This window comes from Pseudophryne corroboree, chromosome 1 (genome assembly GCF_028390025.1).
Source record: "Pseudophryne corroboree isolate aPseCor3 chromosome 1, aPseCor3.hap2, whole genome shotgun sequence".
Taxonomy (NCBI): Eukaryota; Metazoa; Chordata; class Amphibia; order Anura; family Myobatrachidae; genus Pseudophryne; species Pseudophryne corroboree.
Genome location: NC_086444.1, coordinates 702423089 through 702444036, shown reverse-complemented (window position 1 = coordinate 702444036; position 20948 = coordinate 702423089). Strand labels below are relative to the sequence as shown.

The 20948-nt window shown below is 47.6% G+C and overlaps 1 protein-coding gene across 4 annotated transcripts in view; it reads left to right on the top strand.

The window, feature by feature from the left end:
* ZFR2 (zinc finger RNA binding protein 2) overlaps nt 1-20948 on the top strand; it is a 463201-nt gene that overhangs the window by 295409 nt on the left and 146844 nt on the right. For all 4 annotated transcript variants that reach the window (XM_063914849.1, XM_063914848.1, XM_063914847.1 and 1 more), the window contains one exon: nt 19512-19650. In XM_063914849.1, coding sequence (XP_063770919.1) covers nt 19512-19650 — 139 coding nt within the window. The remainder of the gene's footprint in view (nt 1-19511; nt 19651-20948) is intronic.

The window sequence follows — 20948 nt, the reverse complement described above, 5'->3', positions numbered from 1 at the left end:
TATCCTGTCGACTTTTTTCCATTGTCTACCTTTTTACATGTTTAACTTATGTTACTTTTGACCATGTGAATGATTACCAGCTGGTGTCGACCCTTTTTCTTTGGATCTATTGACCCATACCCCTTATAAGGTAGGTGGACCTGTAGCAGATGAGTTCATTAAATATAATGCAAGATTTGAGGCTAACTCGATCTCTGTAGTGTAAATTATGTAAACCCCCATAAGATAGTTTTTTGACTCTACTTGAGTCTGATGTTTATGTAAAAGAAAGGCGTCAGGTCTGATTTATATTCTGGGTAGGGTTTTGCACAAGGACGCTGACTAGTTCTCTATCATCTAGAGCGCAGGTTCTCAAACTCGGTCCTCAGGACCCCACACAGTGCATGTTTTCCAGGTCTCCTCACAGAATCGTAAGTGAAATAATTAGCTCCACCTGTGGACCTTTTAAAATGTCAGTGAGTAATACACCTGTGCACCTGCTGGGTTACCTGCAAAACATGCACTGCGTTGGGGTCCTGAGGACAGAGTTTGAGAACCTGTTATCTAGAGAATAGGGGCTCGTATTTGTGGTTTATAGTTCTGCTTTGAATACTGTTGTATGGGTTGTGTGAATTGGTTAGCTTCAAAAGATTGGTTTTGATATGCCCATGTGCAATTGGTGGTTAGATTTTTTGACTGAATTTTAGAATCATTTTTATATATTAAAATCATATTGCGTTTCAAGTACAGATTATGGACAATACTACACGAGTGGGCTTGATTACTGTAGGACACAAAGATATAGGGTAGAGTTGGAGCAACTTATAAAGGGTGGGGAAGGATAATTATATGCGTCTAAATGGCAAGGAAACTAAAGGAGGTAGTAATAGATTTTAGAAGAGCTGGGAAAACTGCCCCACAGCCAATATTTTTGAATGGTTCGGAGGTAGCGTGGATCAGTGGATTTAAGTTGTTGGGCATTGAATTTTATTCAGGAATACAAATTCAGACAAGTTTATTTGTATTTAGTATTCTCTAGGGGACATAGATCAGGCAGTTATGTAGGTACATCTGGGTCCATAAATGCTCCTGTATCTAAATAGAATTCAACAACCCACTAATAAGATCCATGACCTGCTTTTAATGGTTATTAGGCAAATTTGTTACCCTACTGATGTGTTGTAGTGATATCAATATTATTAAACCTTTGTTTGAATGTTGTGTATTTGGACACCAGATAAGTATGCTTGATGGTGGGAGCTGTTGTCATGTGAGTCCCAGCACACGTGTGGGTTTTATGTTCCATGGTTTAGGAAAAAGGCTTCTGACAAAAGAATAGGCCGCTCAACCACTCCTGTTCCCATGTTGATCAGTTTATTTTTTCAGTTCCTTTTTTTGGGGTGTTACTATTGTAATTTTATTTGACATCAGTTAATTGTGAAGAGGGGGTTAGATTACTGTGCAAATACTGATGACCAGCTTCCCCCCTCCCCCCAAATTGGAATGATCATTCTACTGCCATCCTGGGATGGCTGAATAACGCAAGGTTGATAATTTCAATTTGGGGGACAGCTGGTACACCTCATTTGCCAAAAGAGCTTACAGGCCGTCATATATAAAGATCAAAGTGCATGCTGTCACATGTGATTCTCCAAATGCTAGCAATGTCTGTGCTGGCTACCCCATTTACCATTATTTATTTTAAAAATCCTCCCTTCCCCACCACATTATCATTGATAAATCCCCCTTCCCCCCCACAGCCAAATTTTTTTATTTATTTTTTAGCAGTCACAGATTGGAGGTCTGCTGAAAAATTGGACAAGTGTGTAGCCATGGATTGGATATAGAATCTGCAAGCAGGTTTGCAGTAGGATTGTATAAAAAGTCTTATCTGCTGTTGATTGGACAAGTGTGTTCCCAGCTTAAGACATGCAAAGCATACACTTCAGAGCAAAGAATAGCTTGTTTTTGTCGGTCGATATGTCTATAAATATTTAGTGTGTTAATATTCTGATATATACTGCACGCGTTGGTGGTATTATCCTTGTTACCCTCACTCTTGCAACCAGAATTAAGCAGCTGTACACCTCATCCATTTATTTAGGATCTGTAGGGTATATTTACTAAAGTGAGGGTTTATAGAAGTGGAAATCAGATTCTATTTATGTAACACCATCTAGAAGATATAGCTTGGGATCTGGTTACTATTGGCAACAACTCATATTTCTATATACCCGCAAATTAGTAAATATACCCCTGTATACCTAGGACTCAGAATTCTCGTTGCTTGGATGGCGGGTTTGCCTTTTTGGATTGTTCTATCAACTGATTGTTTATTTCTCATAGCATCTGACCATAGAGGTATTGTCAGTGGACCAGGTTTTTATAGAAGTCCAGCTTTAGTTTCTTGAACAAACCTGCACATGTAAAGTTTGCAAATTTGTTAAATATAAATTAGCTAAATTGAGTTAAATATAAAATGCTAGCTGTAGACCAGAGTTGTATGTCATATGGACTTTAATTTCTTACTACTAATTTCTGCAGCGGGGTAAACTGGGCTCCACAAGGATTGGACAATGGGGTGTAGAGTAGGATCTTGATCCGAGGCACCAACAGGCTCAAAGCTTTGACTGTTCCCAGAATGCACAGCGCCGCCTCCTCTATAACCCTGCCTCCCTGCACAGGAGCTCAGTTTTGTAAGTTGGTGCTGCAGTAAGCAGGCACTGAACAGAGGGGCTGCTCCAGGCAGCCCTAAGAAAAGCTTTTAATGAGGTAAAAAGTGAAGACTTCAAGGGCAGCAGCGGTGGTAAATGTCTTGTGACATTCACTGCTGCAGCTCCACTTCTCCCCAGCGGTGCTGTACACTCCCGAGCCCTGGTTGCTGTGTACCTACAGCGGAGGCTCCGGTTTTCTTCACGTTAGACACACACACAGCTGGGGCTCTCCAGGATCGTGTGGCGGCGCTTCGGGAAGTGGTAAGTTGGTCCCACTTGCGGGACATGGTCTTTATCGCGATCCGGCGTGGTCGGTGGGAGGCGGTCCGCGCGCGCTGGCAGTGGACACTGTGGATACAGGCGATCCCACTAGATCACCAGGGCATGGGCGCAGGTCAGGTTTTCTCTCTAAACCAATTCTTATATCGCCCACAGTACCCGGTGGTTTTGCCAGCAGAGGGGATAAGGCTTAGACCTGAAGCCCCTCCCCAAGCCCCAGGGTGCCATTTCTAGCAAGTGTTCCCGCCATGGAGCTGCATATCTGTCTTTTCCTCACTCCCCGTCAGTGTCTACGGCGCCATTATCCCTCAGCTCACTGTTTCTGGGACTGCTTGGGCAAATTCTCCTATGTAAAGCCGCCTGGTTGTCAGTGCTGTGACTTTACAAGACACTTAAGTATTCTACCTGCCTTTTTTAGTCATTGTTAGTAAGAAAGAGTGCAACTAGTCAGGGTTTTCTAGTACAATTACCCTGTGATATACATCCAGTTCTTACTGTGTACTGTTATGTCATTTGTTATATAGCTGTGTAAGCTAGTCCAGTGCAGTATTATTGTCAGTAATAACTAGTGATGAGCGGGTTCGGTTTCTCGGAAACCGACCCCCCCCGAACTTCACCCTTTTTACACGGGTCCGAGCCATACTCGGATTCTCCTGTATGGCTCGGGTAACCCGAGCGTGCCCGAACGTCATCATCCCGCTGTCGGATTCTCGCGAGATTCGGATTCTATATAAGCAGCCGAGCGTCGCCGCCATTTTCACTCGTGCATTGCAAATGTTAGGGAGAGGACGTGGCTGGCGTCCTCTCCGTTATTGTTGAATTTGATTGTGCATTATTGCTTAATTCATTGTTGGGAGGACTGGGGAGCAGCTGTATAATATAGGAGGAGTACAGTGCAGAGTTTTGCTGATCAGTGACCACCAGTTATCCGTTCTCTGCCTGAAAAAAACACTCCCTACCTGTGCTCAGTGTGCTGCATATATATCTGTGCTCACACTGCTTAATTGTGGGGACTGGGGAGCAGCTGTATTATATAGCAGGAGTACAGTGCAGAGTTTTGCTGACTGTGACCACCAGTATACGTTGTCTGCCTGAAAAACACTCCATATCTGTGCTCATTGTGCTGCTTTATTGTGGGGACTGGGGAGTCGGGACCACCAGTATAATATTATATAGGAGGAGTACAGTGCAGAGTTTTGCTGGCACAGTGACCACCAGTATACTATATATAGCAGTACGGTACGGAAGGCCACTGCTGTACCTACCTCTGTGTCGTCATTAAGTATACTATCCATCTACATTCTATACCTGTGGTGCATTTTAGTTGTGCGCAGTATATATAGTAGTAGGCCTTTGCTATTGATACTGGCATATAATTCTACACATTAAAATATGTAGAACAAAAATGTGGAGGTTAAAATAGGGAAAGATCAAGATCCACTTCCACCTCGTGCTGAAGCTGCTGCCACTAGTCATGGCCGAGATGATGAAATGCCATCAACGTCGTCTGCCAAGGCCGATGCCGAATGTAATAGTAGAGAGCATGTAAAATCCAAAAAACAAAAGTTTAGTAAAATGACCCAAAAATCAAAATTAAAAGCGTCTGAGGAGAAATGTAAACTTGCCAATATGCCATTTACGACACGGAGTGGCAAGGAATGGCTGAGGCCCTGGCCTATGTTCATGGCTAGTGGTTCAGCTTCACATGAGGATGGAAGCACTCATCCTCTCGCTAGAAAAATGAAAAGACTTAAGCTGGCAAAAGCACAGCAAAGAACTGTGCGTTCTTCTAAATCACAAATACCCAAGGAGAGACCAATTGTGTCAGTTGCGATGCCTGACCTTCCCAACACTGGATGGGAGAGCTTGCGCCTTCCACCATTTGCACGCCCCCTGCAAGTGCTGGAAGGAGCACCCGCAGTCCAGTTCCTGATAATCAAATCGAAGATGTCACTGTTGAAGTACACCAGGATGAGGATATGGGTGTTGCTGGGGAGGAAATTGACCAGGAGGATTCTGATGGTGAGGTGGTTTGTTTAAGTCAGGCACCCGGGGAGACACCTGTTGTCCGTGGGACGAATATGGCCATTGACATGCCTGGTCAAAATACAAAAAAAATCAGCTCTTCGGTGTGGAATTATTTCAACACAAATGCGGACAACAGGTGTCAAGCCGTGTGTTGCCTTTGTCAAGCTGTAATAAGTAGGGGTAAGGACATTAACCACCTCGGAACATCCTCCCTTATACGTCACCTGCAGCGCATTCATCATAAGTCAGTGACCAGTTCAAAAACTTTGGGTGACAGCGGAAGCAGTCCACTGAACACTAAATCCCTTCCTCTTGTAACCAAGCTCCTGCAAACCACACCACCAACTACCTCAGTGTCAATTTCCTCCTTACCCAGGAAAGCCAATAGTCATCCAGGCCATGTCACTGGCAAATCTGACGAGTCCTCTCCTGCCTGGGATTCCTCCGATGCATCCTTGAGTGGAACGCCTACTGCTGCTGCTGTTGCTGCTGGGAGTCTATCGTCATCCCAGAGGGCAAGTCGGAAGACCACTTGTACTACTTCCAGTAAGCAACTGACTGTCCAACAGTCCTTTGCGAGGAAGATGAAATATCACAGCAGTCATCCTGCTGCAAAGCAGATAACTCAGGCCTTGGCAGCCTGGGCGGTGTTAAACGTGACTTGATTGAGGTATTGTGTCCCCGGTACCAAATACCATCTAGGTTCCATTTCTCTAGGCAGGCGATACCGAAAATGTACACAGACCTCAGAAAAAGAGTCACCAGTGTCCTAAAAAATGCAGTTGTACCCAATGTCCACTTAACCACGGACATGTGGACAAGTGGAGCAGGGCAGACTCAGGACTATATGACTGTGACAGCCCACTGGGTAGATGTATTGTCTCCAGCAGCAAGAACAGCAGCGGCGTCACCAGTAGCAGCATCTCGTAAACGCCAACTCGTTCCTAGGCAGGCTACACTTTGTATCACCGCTTTCCATAAGAGGCACACAGCTGACAACCTCTTACGAAAACTGAGGAAGATCATCGCAGAATGGCTTACCCTAATTGGACTCTCCTGGGGATTTGTGACATCGGACAACGCCAGCAATATTGTGCGTGCATTACATCTGGGCAAATTCCAGCACGTCCCATGTTTTGCACATACATTGAATTTGGTGGTGCAGAATTATTTAAAAACGACAGGGGCGTGCAAGAGATGCTGCCGGTGGCCCGAAGAATTGCGGGCCACTTTCGGCATTCAGCCACCGCGTACAGAAGACTGGAGCACCACCAAACAATCCTGAACCTGCCCTGCCATCATCTGAAGCAAGAAGTGGTAACGAGGTGGAATTCAACCCTCTATATGCTTCAGAGGATGGAGGAGCAGCAAAAGGCCATTCAAGCCTATACATCTGGCCACGATATAGGCAAAGGAGGGGGAATGCACCTGACTTAAGCGCAGTGGAGAATGATTTCAAAGTTGTGCAAGGTTCTGCAACCCTTTGAACTTACCACACGTGAAGTCAGTTCAGACACTGCCAGCCTGAGTCAGGTCATTCCGCTCATCAGGCTTTTGCAGAAGAAGCTGGAGACATTGAAGGAGGAGCTAAAACAGAGCGATTCCGCTAGGCATGTGGGACTTGTGGATGGAGCCCTTAATTCGCTTAACCAGGATTCACGGGTGGTCAATCTGTTGAAATCAGCACTACATTTTGGCCACCGTGCTCGATCCTAGATTTAAAACCTACGTTGTGTCTCTTTCCGGCAGACACAAGTCTGCAGAGGTTCAAAGACCTGCTGGTGAGAAAATTGTCAAGTCAAGCGGAACGTGACCCGTCAACATCTCCTTCACATTCTCCCGCAACTGGAGGTGCGAGGAAAAGGCTAAGAATTCCGAGCCCACCTGCTGGCGGTGATGCAGGGCAGTCTGGAGCGAGTGCTGACATCTGGTCCGGACTGAAGGACCTGCCAACATTTACTGACATGTCGTCTACTGTCACTGCATATGATTCTCTCACCATTGAAAGAATGGTGGAGGATTATATGAGTGACCGCATCCAAGTAGGCACGTCAGACAGTCCGTACGTGTACTGGCAGGAAAAAGAGGCAATTTGGAGGCCCTTGCACAAACTGGCTTTATTCTACCTAAGTTACCCTCCCTCCAGTGTGTACTCCGAAAGAGTGTTTGGTGCAGCCGCTCACCTTGTCAGCAATCGGCGTACAAGGTTACTTCCAGAAAATGTGGAGAAGATGATGTTCATCAAAATGAATTATAATCAATTCCTGCGTGGAGACATTCACCAGCAATTGCCTCCTGAAAGTACACAGGGACCTGAGATGGTGGATTCCAGTGGGGACGAATTAATAATCTGTGAGGAAGGGGATGTACACAGTGAAAGGGGTGAGGAATCGGAGGATGATGATGACGACATCTTGCCTCTGTAGAGCCCGTTTGTGCAAGGAGAGATTGATTGCTTCTTTTTTGGTGGGGGCCCAAACCAACCAGTCATTTCAGTCAGTCATGTGACAGACCCTGTCGCTGAAATGATGGGTTTGTTAAAGTGTGCATGTCCTGTTTATACAACATAAGGGTGGGTGGGAGGGCCCAAGGACAATTCCATCTAGCACCTCTTTTTTTCTTTCATTTCTCTGACGTCCTAGTGGATGCTGGGACTCCGTAAGGACCATGGGGAATAGCGGCTCCGCAGGAGACAGGGCACAAGAATAAAAGCTTTAGGATCAGGTGGTGTGCACTGGCTCCTCCCCCCATGACCCTCCTCCAAGCCTCAGTTAGATTTTTGTGCCCGAACGAGAAGGGTGCAGGCTAGGTGGCTCTCCTGAGCTGCTTAGAATAAAAGTTTAATTTAGGTTTTTTATTTTCAGTGAGTCCTGCTGGCAACAGGCTCACTGCATCGTGGGACTAAGGGGAGAAGAAGCGAACTCACCTGCGTGCAGAGTGGATTGGGCTTCTTAGGCTACTGGACATTAGCTCCAGAGGGACGATCACAGGTACAGCCTGGATGGGTCACCGGAGCCGCGCCGCCGTCCCCCTTACAGAGCCAGAAGAGACGAAGAGGTCCGGTGAAATCGGCGGCAGAAGACAATCCTGTCTTCAGACTAAGGTAGCGCACAGCACCGCAGCTGTGCGCCATTGCTCTCAGCACACTTCACACTCCGGTCACTGAGGGTGCAGGGCGCTTGGGGGGGAGCGCCCTGAGACGCAATATAAATGATAATACCTTAGGTGGCAAAAGAATACATCACATATAGCTCCTGGGCTATATGTATGTATTTTAACCCCTGCCATTTTTACACAAAAGAGCGGGAGATAAGGACGTCGTGAAGGGGCGGAGCCTATCTCCTCAGCACACAAGCGCCATTTTCCCTCACAGTTCCGCTGGAAGGACGGCTCCCTGACTCTCCCCTGCAGTCCTGCTTCAGAATCAGGGTAAAAAAGAGAAGGGGGGGCACTATTGGCAGCAAATGACAATATAAACAGCAGCTATAAGGGAATAACACTTATATAAGGTTATCCCTGTATATATATATAGCGCTGGGTGTGTGCTGGCAGACTCTCCCTCTGTCTCTCCAAAGGGCTCGTGGGGTCCTGTCCTCTATCAGAGCATTCCCGGTGTGTGTGCTGTGTGTCGGTACGTGTGTGTCGACATGTATGAGGAGGAAAATGATGTGGAGGCGGAGCAATTGCCTGCGTTAGTGATGTCACCCCCTAGGGAGTCGACACCTGACTGGATGATCGTGTTCAAACAATTAAGTGATAATGTCAACACTTTGCAAAAAACTGTTGACATGAGACAGCCGGCAAATCAATTAGTGCCTGTCTAGGCGTCTCAGACACCGTCAGGGGCCCTAAAACGCCCGTTACCTCAGTGGGTCGACACAGACCCAGACACAGATACTGAGTCTAGTGTCGACGGTGATGAGTCGAACGTAATGTCCAGTAGGGCCACACGTTACATGATCACGGCAATATAGGAAGCATTGCACATTTCTGACACTACAAATACCACTAAGAAGGGTATTATGTGGGGGGTGAAAAAACTACCAATAGTTTTTCCTGAGTCAGATGAATTGAATGAGGTATGTGATAAAGCGTGGGTTTCTCCCGACAAAAAACTGCTAATTTCTAATAAATTATTGGCACTATATCCTTTCCTATCAGAGGTTAGGACACGTTGGGAAACACCCCCTAGGGTAGATAAGGCGCTCACACGTTTATCTAAACATGTAGCGTTACCGTCTCCTGATACGGCCACCCTCAAAGAACCAGCTGATAGAAGGCTGGAAAATATCCTAAAAAGTATATACACACATACTGGTGTTATACTGCGACCAGCAATCGCTTCAGCCTGGATGTGCAGTGCTGGAGTCGCGTGGTCGGATTCCCTGACTGAAAATATTGATACCCTGGATAGGGACAATATATTGTTAACTATAGAGCATTTGAAGGATGCATTACTATATATGCGTGATGCACAGAGGGATATTTGCACCCTGGCATCAAGAGTAAGTGCTATGTCCATCTCTGCCAGAAGAACGTTATGGACGCGTCAGTGGTCAGGGGATGCGGATTCCAAACGACATATGGAAGTATTGCCGTATAAAGGGGAGGAGTTATTTGGGGCTGGTCTTTCGGACCTGGTGGCCACGGCAACGGCTGGAAAGTCCACCTTCTTACCCCAGGTCACTTCACATCAACAGAAAAAGACACCGTCTTTTCAAACTCAGTCCTTTCGTTCCCATAAATACAAGCGAGCAAAAGGCCATTCCTTTCTGCCCCGGGGCAGAGGAAGGGGAAAAAGACTGCACCATGCAGCCGCTTCCCAGGATCAGAAGCCTTCCCCTGCTTCTGCCAAGTCTTCAGCATGACGCTGGGGCTTTACAAGCAGACTCAGACTTGGTGGGGGCCCGTCTCAAGAATTTCAACGCGCAGTGGGCTCACTCGCAAGTGGATCCCTGGATTCTACAGGTAGTATCGCAGGGGTACAAACTGGAATTCGAGGCGTTTCCCCCTCGCCGGTTCCTGAAGTCTGCTCTGCCAAAGTCTCCCTCCGACAGGGAGGCAGTTCTGGAAGCCATTCACAAGCTGTATTCCCAGCAGGTGATAATCAAGGTACCCCTCCTACAACAAGGAAAGGGGTATTATTCCACGCTGTTTGTGGTACCGAAGCCGGACGGCTCGGTGAGACCAATTTTAAATCTGAAATCCTTGAACACTTACATAAAAAGGTTCAAATTCAAGATGGAATCACTCAGAGCGGTGATAGCGAACCTGGAAGAAGGGGACTATATGGTGTCTCTGGACATCAAAGATGCTTATCTCCACGTCCCAATCTACCCTTCTCACCAAGGGTATCTCAGGTTTGTAGTACAAGACTGTCATCAGTTTCAGACGCTGCCGTTTGGGTTGTCCACGGCACCTCGGGTCTTTACCAAGGTAATGGCAGAAATGATGATTCTTCTTCGAAGAAAAGGCGTATTAATTATCCCTTACTTGGACGATCTCCTGATAAGGGCAAGGTCCAGGGAACAGTTAGAAGTCGGAGTAGCACTATCTCAGATAGTGTTACGTCAGCACGGGTGGATCCTAAATATTCCAAAATCGCAGCTGATTCCAACGACACGTCTTCTGTTCCTAGGAATGATTCTGGACACAGTCCAGAAGAAGGTTTTTCTCCCGGAGGAGAAGGCCAAGGAGTTATCCGAGCTAGTCAGGAACCTCCTAAAACCAGGCCAGGTGTCAGTGCATCAGTGCACGAGGGTTCTGGGAAAAATGGTGGCTTCTTACGAAGCAATTCCATTCGGAAGATTCCATGCAAGAACGTTTCAGTGGGATCTACTGGACAAATGGTCCGGTTCGCATCTTCAGATGCAGCAGCGGATAACCCTGTCACCAAAGACAAGGGTGTCCCTCCTGTGGTGGTTGCAGAGTGCTCATCTTCTAGAGGGCCGCAGATTCGGCATTCAGGATTGGATCCTGGTGACCACGGATGCAAGCCTGAGAGGCTGGGGAGCAGTCACACAGGGAAAAAACTTCCAGGGCTTGTGGTCAAGCATGGAAACATCTCTTCATATAAACATTCTGGAACTACGGGCCATTTACAATGCCCTAAGTCCAGCGAAACCCCTGCTTCAGGGTCAGGCGGTATTGATCCAATCGGACAACATCACGTCAGTCGCCCACGTAAACAGACAGGGCGGCACGAGAAGCAGGAGGGCAATGGCAGAAGCTGCAAGGATTCTTCGCTGGGCGGAAAATCATGTGATAGCTCTGTCAGCAGTGTTCATTCCGGGAGTGGACAACTGGGAAGCAGACTTCCTCAGCAGACACGACCTTCACCCGGGAGAGTGGGGACTTCACCCAGAAGTCTTCCACCTGATTGTAAACCGTTGGGAAAAACCAAAGGTGGACATGATGGCGTCACGTCTAAACAAAAAACTAGACAGATATTGCGCCAGGTCAAGGGACCCTCAGGCAATAGCGGTGGACGCTCTGGTGACACCGTGGGTGTACCAGTCAGTGTATGTGTTCCCTCCTCTGCCTCTCATACCAAAAGTACTGAGAATCATAAGAAGGAGAGGAGTAAGAACGATACTCGTGGTTCCGGATTGGCCAAGAAGGACTTGGTACCCGGAACTTCAAGAGATGCTCACGGAAGACCCGTGGCCTCTACCTCTAAGACAGGACCTGCTCCAGCAGGGGCCTTGTCTGTTCCAAGACTTACCGCGGCTGTGTTTGACGGCATGGCGGTTGAACGCCGGATCCTGAAGGAAAAAGGCATTCCAGATGAAGTCATCCCTACCCTGGTCAAAGCCAGAAAGGATGTAACCGCAAAACATTATCACCGCATTTGGCGAAAATATGTTGCGTGGTGTGAGGCCAAGAAGGTCCCTACAGAGGAATTTCAACTGGGTCGTTTCCTCCATTTCCTGCAAACAGGACTGTCTATGGGCCTAAAATTAGGGTCCATTAAGGTTCAAATTTCGGCCCTGTCGATTTTCTTCCAGAAAGAACTGGCTTCAGTACCTGAAGTTCAGACATTTGTAAAAGGGGTACTGCATATACAACCTCCTTTTGTGCCTCCAGTGGCACCTTGGGATCTCAATGTTGTTTTGAGGTTCCTTAAGTCACATTGGTTTGAACCACTCACCACGGTGGACTTAAAATATCTCACATGGAAGGTGACGATGCGGTTAGCCCTGGCTTCAGCCAGGCGTGTGTCAGAATTGGCGGCTTTATCATATAAAAGCCCTTACTTAATTTTTCATTCTGACAGGGCAGAATTGAGGACTCGTCCTCAATTTCTCCCTAAGGTGGTTTCTGCTTTTCACATGAACCAACCTATTGTGGTGCCTGCGGCTACTAGGGACTTGGAGGACTCCAAGTTACTTGATGTTGTCAGGGCCCTGAAAATATGTTTCCAGGACGGCTGGAGTCAGAAAGTCTGACTCGCTGTTTATCCTGTATGCACCCAACAAGCTGGGTGCTCCTGCTTCTAAGCAGACTATTGCTCGTTGGATTTGTAGTACAATTCAGCTTGCACATTCTGTGGCAGGCCTGCCACAGCCAAAATCTGTAAAAGCCCATTCCACAAGGAAAGTGGGCTCATCTTGGGCGGCTGCCCGAGGGGTCTCGGCTTTACAACTTTGCCGAGCAGCTACTTGGTCAGGGGCAAACACGTTTGCTAAATTCTACAAATTTGATACCCTGGCTGAGGAGGACCTGGAGTTCTCTCATTCGGTGCTGCAGAGTCATCCGCACTCTCCCGCCCGTTTGGGAGCTTTGGTATAATCCCCATGGTCCTTACGGAGTCCCAGCATCCACTAGGACGTCAGAGAAAATAAGATTTTACTTACCGATAAATCTATTTCTCGTAGTCCGTAGTGGATGCTGGGCGCCCATCCCAAGTGCGGATTGTCTGCAATACTTGTAGATAGTTATTGTTAACTAAATCGGGTTATTGTTGTTGTGAGCCATCTTTTCAGAGGCTCCTTCGTTGTTATCATACTGTTAACTGGGTTCAGATCACAAGTTGTACGGTGTGATTGGTGTGGCTGGTATGAGTCTTACCCGGGATTCAATATCCTTCCTTATTATGTACGCTCGTCCGGGCACAGTATCCTAACTGAGGCTTGGAGGAGGGTCATGGGGGGAGGAGCCAGTGCACACCACCTGATCCTAAAGCTTTTATTCTTGTGCCCTGTCTCCTGCGGAGCCGCTATTCCCCATGGTCCTTACGGAGTCCCAGCATCCACTACGGACTACGAGAAATAGATTTATCGGTAAGTAAAATCTTATTTTTTCTTTGCATCATGTGCTGTTTGGACACTATTTTTTGAAGTGCCATCCTGTCTGACACTGCAGTGCCACTCCTAGATGGGCCAGGTATTTGTGTCGGCCACTTGTGTCGCTTAGCTTAGTCACACAGCGACCTCGGTGCATATTTTAGGACTAAAAATAATATTGTGAGGTGTTCAGAGTAGACTGGAAATGAGTTGAAATTATGGTTATTGAGGTTAGTAATACTATGGGATCAAAATGACCCCCAAATTCTATGATTTAAGCTGTTTTTTAGGGTTTTTTGAAAAACACACCCGAATCCGACAAAAAAATTTCGGTGAGGTTTTGCCAAAACACGGCCGCGGAACCGAATCCAAAACCAAAACACAGCCGCGGAACCGAATCCAAAACCAAAACACAGCCGCGGAACCGAATCCAAAACCAAAACACAGCCGCGGAACCGAATCCAAAACCAAAACACAAAACCCGAAAAATGTCCGGTGCACATCACTAGTAATAACCTCTGCATTGTACAAACTGTGACTATCTGTGTGTGCATTTGATAGCTGAGTGGTGTCCATTTCGTGTCTTTCACTCATCCTGCTATCCCTATATTTTTTAACCTGAGGGGGCTTGGTGTGTCAGGTTTTATCTAATATAGGATTTTCACAAAGATGTACTGTATTACGTATTTTTCTCTGGGATTTAGTCACCATATCTCTCCTTTATCTCTGCTAGTGCTGACTACACTGTGTAGGGGTTTGGGTTTAGAGATATGGTACTGCTGATAATTGTACTGTTACCTCATACTGCAAGTTATATCATGTCTGCTTCTGAGGGTAACGGTTCTGGGGCTGAACACACTGCCAGTGTTGCTGAAACCACAGACCCATATGAGGAGAATATAGCAGCTGTGGACTCTGGTTCTGGGGGCTCCTTGCCCCCCCCCCCCCCCCCCCCCCCCCCCCCCAGTGGGACTGTGGCAACTGAGGCACATACTGACCCACCGTGGGCCGCTTTTTCCACGCTTCTGCATACTCTAGTTCATAAACTAACACCCACTATGGGACCCCCAATGCTGGTACAACCGTATGTGGTCCCTGCAGCTAGCCCGCAGCGGCCGGCCGATTTATCTGCTCAGTTACAGAAGTTGAACCAGTCCCTGACTACTAAAAAGTCTGACCATCGCTCGCCTAAGTCCAAGGGGTCCTCTAAGCGAGCGCTTGTCTCCTCACAATCCACTGCTGTCACGGACACCTCGTCTGATGAAGACTGCATGTGTACTGACCACACAGGTTCTGACTCAGATATGCCTGATGGGGTGGGTAGTTCACATGTGGATGTTCCTGATCTTTTGGAGGCTATTAAGTTAATTCTACAGAATACGTCCCTCCTAAGAAACCAGATAGGTTAAAGCGTCAGAAGGTGGTTAAACAAGTTTTACCTCACTCTGACCACCTAGTGGATATACGTCAGGAACCCTGGGAAAACCCGGGTACGAAGTTTGTGCCTCACAAGATGATGCTGGCTCGCTATTCCCTCGCGCCATAGCTAAGAATTGGGTGTCGCCTCCTCCAGTGGACTCGCATGTGGCCAGGATGGTGGTTTCCTCAGCTCTGCCTGTCACTACCGTCACGTCTCTAAAAGAGCCTAAGGATAAGCGTGTGGAGGGTTGTCTGAAAGCGATTTACACCCTCACGGGTGCTGCGCAGAGGCCCCCACTATTGCAGCTACATGGGCTGCCGAGGCTATTGAAGCGTGGGCCTTGGAGTTAAATACTGAAATCTCCTCTGACCATGCTAGACAATGCTTGTCATATATTGTCACAGCTTCTCGCTATATTAAAGAGGCGGCTTCGGATGCCGGTATCCTTGCAGCCAAGGCCTCTACTACGTCAGTCCTGGCTCGCCGGATATTGTGGCTGAGATCCTGGTCTGTGGATCTGGACTCTAGAAAAACCCTGGAGGTACTCCCTTTTAAGGGAGATATTCTGTTTGGGGAGGACTTAAATAAGATGGTGGCTGACTTGGCTACTGCCAAAACTGCCTGTCTACCAAATACCGCTCCTTCTGCGTCGAATGTTAAAGGTACGTCCTTTCATCCTTCAGGTAAAGCAAAAGGTCAGGCATACCACAAGCAGGCCCGCACTTCCAAACCTGGTAAGCCAAAGCCCAAAAGAGTCTGGGCTGCCAGTCAGCCAGCTTCCAAGACCGATGAGCCTGCCGCATGATGGGGCGGGCCTCCCCCTGGGGGATCCTGGGGTGGGGGGCCGGCTTCTAGGGTATACCCAGGAATGGTTGAAGACCACTTCAGATGCCTGGGTACGGGAAGTCATCACTCGAGGTTACGCCATAGCCTTCAAAAGCCGACCCCCTCATCGATTTTGCCAGACAAAGGCAAATACTCTGCATTCGGTGGTACAGACCCTCCTGGATACAGGAGTTGTAGTACAGGTGCCTTTTGCTCAGAGGTGCCGGGGGTATTATTCTCCGCTGTTTCTAGTCCCAAAACCGAATGGGTCCTCCCGGCCCATTCTCAACCTCCAAAGCATTGAACAAGTTTGTGAATGTTTCCAAGTTCCGTATGGAAGCCTTCGCTCTATAGTTCTGGCCTTGGAACCTGGGGACTACATGGTCTCCCTAGATATACAGGATGCTTACCTGCATATTCCTATAGCAGCGTCACATCAGCAATACCTGAGGTTCGCTATTGGCAACCTTCATTACCAGTTTCGGGCGTTACCTTTTGGTTTAACAACGGCTCAGAGTTTTCACAAAGTAATGGCGGTGATGACGGTGGTACTCCGCCGTCAAAGGGTCAGGATACTGCCGTACCTGGATGACTTGTTAATCCTGGCAAATTCCCCAGAACTTCTCCTGTCATCTGGATATGACGGTACAGTTTCTATAAGCCCACGGGTGGCTCATCAACTTGAAGAAATCCTCCCTGGTCCCTGCTCAGAGAGCATGGTGCACCTGGGAGCGCTATTGGGCACTCACAACCAGCGGTTGTTCTTGTCTCAGGAGAAAGTCCTGAAGCTTCAGGACAGGATTCGTTGCTTCCTTTCTCGTCCGCAAGTGTCGATACATTCGGCGATGCAGGTGCTGGGCCTCATGGTCTCAGCATTCGACATGGTGGAGTATGCTCAATTCCATTCTCGCCCCCTCCAGAGGCTGATTCTAGCCAAGTGGGACGGCCTGCCTGCCTCACCGTATCAGGTCTCACATGATCTCATTGACTCCGGAGGTCCGTCTGTCGCTACTTTGGTGGCTCCGGGACCAACAGTTGTGCAGGGGCCGTCCCTTCTGGATATACAACTGGGTCCTGTTGACGACAGATGCCAGTCTAAGAGGTTGGGGCGCGGTGCTGGAGCAACACTCCCTTCAGGGTCGGTGGACCAAGGAGGAATCTCTCCTCTCGATCAACATTCTGGAATTGCGGGCGGTCTTCAATGCGTTGAACCTGGCCCAGCATTTAATCCAGAACCGTCCTGTTCAAATACAGTTGGACAACGCCACCACAGTGGCTTACATAAATCATCAAGGCGGCACTCGAAGCCGTTTGGCAATGAAGGAAGTCTCACGGATTCTACGTTGGGCGGAACGCCATCTACCGGCCATATTGGCAATATGAATTCTGGGAGTCCTGAATTGGGAAGCGGACTTTCTCAGTCGTCAGGACGTGCATGCCGGCGAGTGGAGCCTCCATCCAGAAGTGTTTCAACTCATAGTGGAAAAGTGTGGTCTTCCAGATGTAGATCTGATGGCATCTCGACACAATCACAAGGTTCCCGTCTTCGGAGCAAGGACCAGGGATCCTCAAGCAGTATTCGTGGATGCGCTGGCGGTGCCGTGGAGGTTTCGGCTGCCGTAAGTGTTCCCTCCTGTGTCACTCCTGCCCAGGGTAATTCGGAAGTTCAAGCAAGAAAAAGGAATTCTGCTTCTCATAGCTCCAGCGTGTCCCAGACGGCCCTGGTTCTCAGACCTGCAAGTCTTATCGTCAGAGCGTCCACTTCTGCATCCACAACGCCCAGACCTCCTCGTTCAGGGCCCCTGTGTCTACCAGGACCTAGCCCGGCTGTCTTTGACTGCGTGGCTCTTGAAGCTTCCGTCTTGAGGGCTAAGGGTTTTTCTGAAGAGGTCATTAAAACTATGTTGCGGGCCCGAAACCGGCTTCTGCTCGGATTTACTATAGGGTCTGGCATTCCTACTTTGTTTGGTGCACATCTAATAACTATGACGCTTCCAAGTTTAGTACAGCCAAACTTTTGGCTTTTCTGCAGCAAGGCCTAGATTTGGGCCTGCGTCTGGCCTCCCTCAAGGTTTATATTTTGGCTTTGTCGTGTGGTTTCAGAGAAATTGCAACTTTACCTGATGTTCATACTTTCACTCAGGTTTTTGTTGCGTATCCAACCTCCCTAGCCTGTGGCTCCTTGGGACTTGTCGGTGGTTTTGGAGGCGTTGCAGGAGCCTCCGTTTGAATCCCTGGGATCAGCTGACCTTAAGTGGCTTTCCCTTAAGGTGGTGTTCTTGCTGGCTATTGCCTCTGCTAGAAGAGTTTCGGATTTGGGTGCCTTGTCTTGTAGTTCCCCATATCTGATTTTTCACCTTGACCGGGCGGTTCTTAGGACTCGTCCCGGATATTTACCTAAGGTGGTTTCTTCGTTCCACCTTAATCAGGAGGTTGTGGTTCCTGCCTTTGTCTCTCTCCTGATTTGTATCCCAAAGAGCGGTCTTTGGATGTGGTACAGGCTCCCCGTATCTACGTGAAGAGAACTGCTTCTATTCGAAAATCTGATTCTCTTTGTTTTGTTTGGATTTCACAAACGTGGCTGGCCTGCTCATAAGCAGACCCTGGCCAGATGGATTAGAATGGTGATTGCGCATGCTTATGTGAGGTGATTGCGCATGCTTATGTGGAGGCTGGTCTGTCAGCTCCTGCTCACATTACGGCCCATTCTACTCGGTCTGTTGGACCTTCTTGGGCCGCCCAATCTGGTGCGACCCTTGAACAATTGTGCAAGGCGGCTACGTGGTCCTCCGGGAACACGTTCATAAGGTTCTATGCCTTCGATACTGCCGCTTCCCAGGATGCTTCCTTTGGACGCCGGGTTCTTGTGCCCGCTACAGTGCGTCCCCTCCCATAATGAACTGCTTTAGGACATCCCCATTGTCCAATCCTTGTGGAGCCCAGTGTACCCCGCAGCAGAAAACGAGATTTATGATAAGAACTTACCTTTGTTAAATCTCTTTCTGCGAGGTACTCTGGGCTCCACAAGGCGCCCACCCAGACGCACTTAGCTTCTTTGGGTTGGTATGGCATTAGCCGCTGACACTTCTCTTGTCGTGAGAGTGTGGTGTATGTGGCTACTAACCGTTGTCTCTCTGCCTGCTACTGCATTGGGCTGGTTAACTAAAAACTGAGCTCCTGTGCAGGGAGGCAGGTTTATAGAGGAGGCGGCGCTGTGAATTCTGGGAATAGTCAAAGCTTTGAGCCTGTTGGTGCCTCGGATCAAGATCCTACTCTACACCCCATTGTCCAATCCTTGTGGAGCCCAGTGTACCTCGCAGAAAGAGATTTAACAAAGGTAAGTTCTTACCATAAATCTCGTTTTTAACCATTCATTTGAAACAAGAAAAGGTACTTTCATAATGAACAGTATATAATTGATCCAAACTACAACATTTTCCTATGCTTACATGCCCATGTTTCCAAACAGCCTTTCACTGTAACTGTGTAAATTAGTTAATGTATCAACAGAACTAATAACTGTTCTTGCATACTTTAAAAAATATTAGAATATTTTTTTTTTTTTTTAATCTACTGTAAGTACGTTTCTGCTACTGTTGAGACCATTGTAGGTAGAAAGTTCCTCCAGGTTGCTGTTCATTCGTACACCCTTTTCCCCCTCCTGTTGAGTTACTTTGGGACATTCCTACAGGGATATGTGTTTCTAACCATTAAATCCCCCTTCATTAAAAACTGTAGGCAGTCAAACAAACCACCCAGGAATGTTTGCCTCTATACCCTTCTCCTTTTTTATTTTTTTTAAACCTTTAGTGTCCTGTCTCCCTAAGGGTGAAGTAAGTCCACAGTCTAAGGTCCCGAATAACTTCAGTGACAGGAATTTAATGGTAATAACTAAAAATGTCTCCCCCCTCCAAACCAAACCCCCACCCTCCACAGCATAGCTGCATTGTTTTTAATCTAAGGATTGTTTTCTGCCTTCAGACGCTGACAAAAGAGAAACCGAATGTGACACATGATATGGATGAAGCTCATTTCATCATTACCTTCCAAGGAGATCCCACAATAAAGGTCACTGTGTCACTTACATCACATGCCTTGGGTATTAAGGATGATGAGAATGGTGAGTGTTTCAGGCCGAAATAACACTTCAGTTTGTTGACCAAACATGCACACACATACTGTTTTCAATATAGCGTGATAGCTTAATTCTGAGCTTTGGGTCATATAGGCTTGCATTTGTAACTCCTAGGTTTCATTGTTTTATTCAGACATTTGAAAGTGGAAGTGATGAGTTGCCTTTTTAATATACAGGATATAGAAAATACAAAACAAAATGTTTCTCTTTCATCCTATGGGGGTGGGGCACTGGTCCCATGGGGTATAGATCTTTCCCCAAGGCTTTTATATGTATTCTCAATGATTTTGTTCCTCCTTACTCTGTTCCACCATCCTACAGGGATGCACATCTTGCGCTATCCAGCTATGATGTGGGAATTCCAAGTGTTCTGATCATGGTGGTTAAATCTTCTTAAAAGAACCTTATGGTCATTCTCTGCCAAAGATAAAATACTTTCTCCTCTCATCTATGGAAAATGCAGGCTTAAATCATGGGTGGTGAACAGAGCCGGGCACCAAACGATCCCAGCCACCCAGGATCCCTCTCCACTATACCACGCCCCCAGCCTCAGGCTGCCAGTTTTTTGTTTGGTGCCCAAGAGAAGGCATATTTTTTGGGGCTTCCTGCCACTTTCTCCTCTTAGTTTTATTTTTTCTTTCTAGTTTTTTACTACTGTGCAGGTGGTCAGTGTTTGTACGACAACCCTACGGCCGTTGCATCTCTATAACGCCCCAGTCGTGACCGTAGCACTTATAACAAGATCAATTCCAGCACACACAGAGGAGCCGTAGCTGGGGAGCCACACATCGTGCCTGTCACTACCAGGGAGGGAGGCACTGGCAGTTGGGGCCTGGTTGTCTCCCCACGCCCACTAGGGCATTATTGTATATAGCGGCCATATACCCTGCGGTTGATGCCAGATGGAGAGAGTTAGACTATCCCCATTAGCCCCTTTACTACCTGCCACTGGGCTCATTCCTCCTCCTCTCCTTTCTCATTGATATGCTGTGCGGACATTATACCACGTTGTCTGCCTCAGTGGAGAGTAGCACTGGCTCCTGCATCCCTGAATACCTCACACCCTACAGTCAGGTTATACATTTGGCTCCTTCCACCCCTGTTGGGGTTGGTTTGTTGAGGATAATTTATGCCCATATTTCATGCATTGAATGTTTGTGTGCCTGTTTAAATTTATTATGTAAGTGTATAGGACAGTGGTTCTCAAACTTTTTTTTCTATACTGGCACTCTAGAGCAGGCATGTCAAACTCGTGGCCCTCCAGCTGTTGTGAAACTACAAGT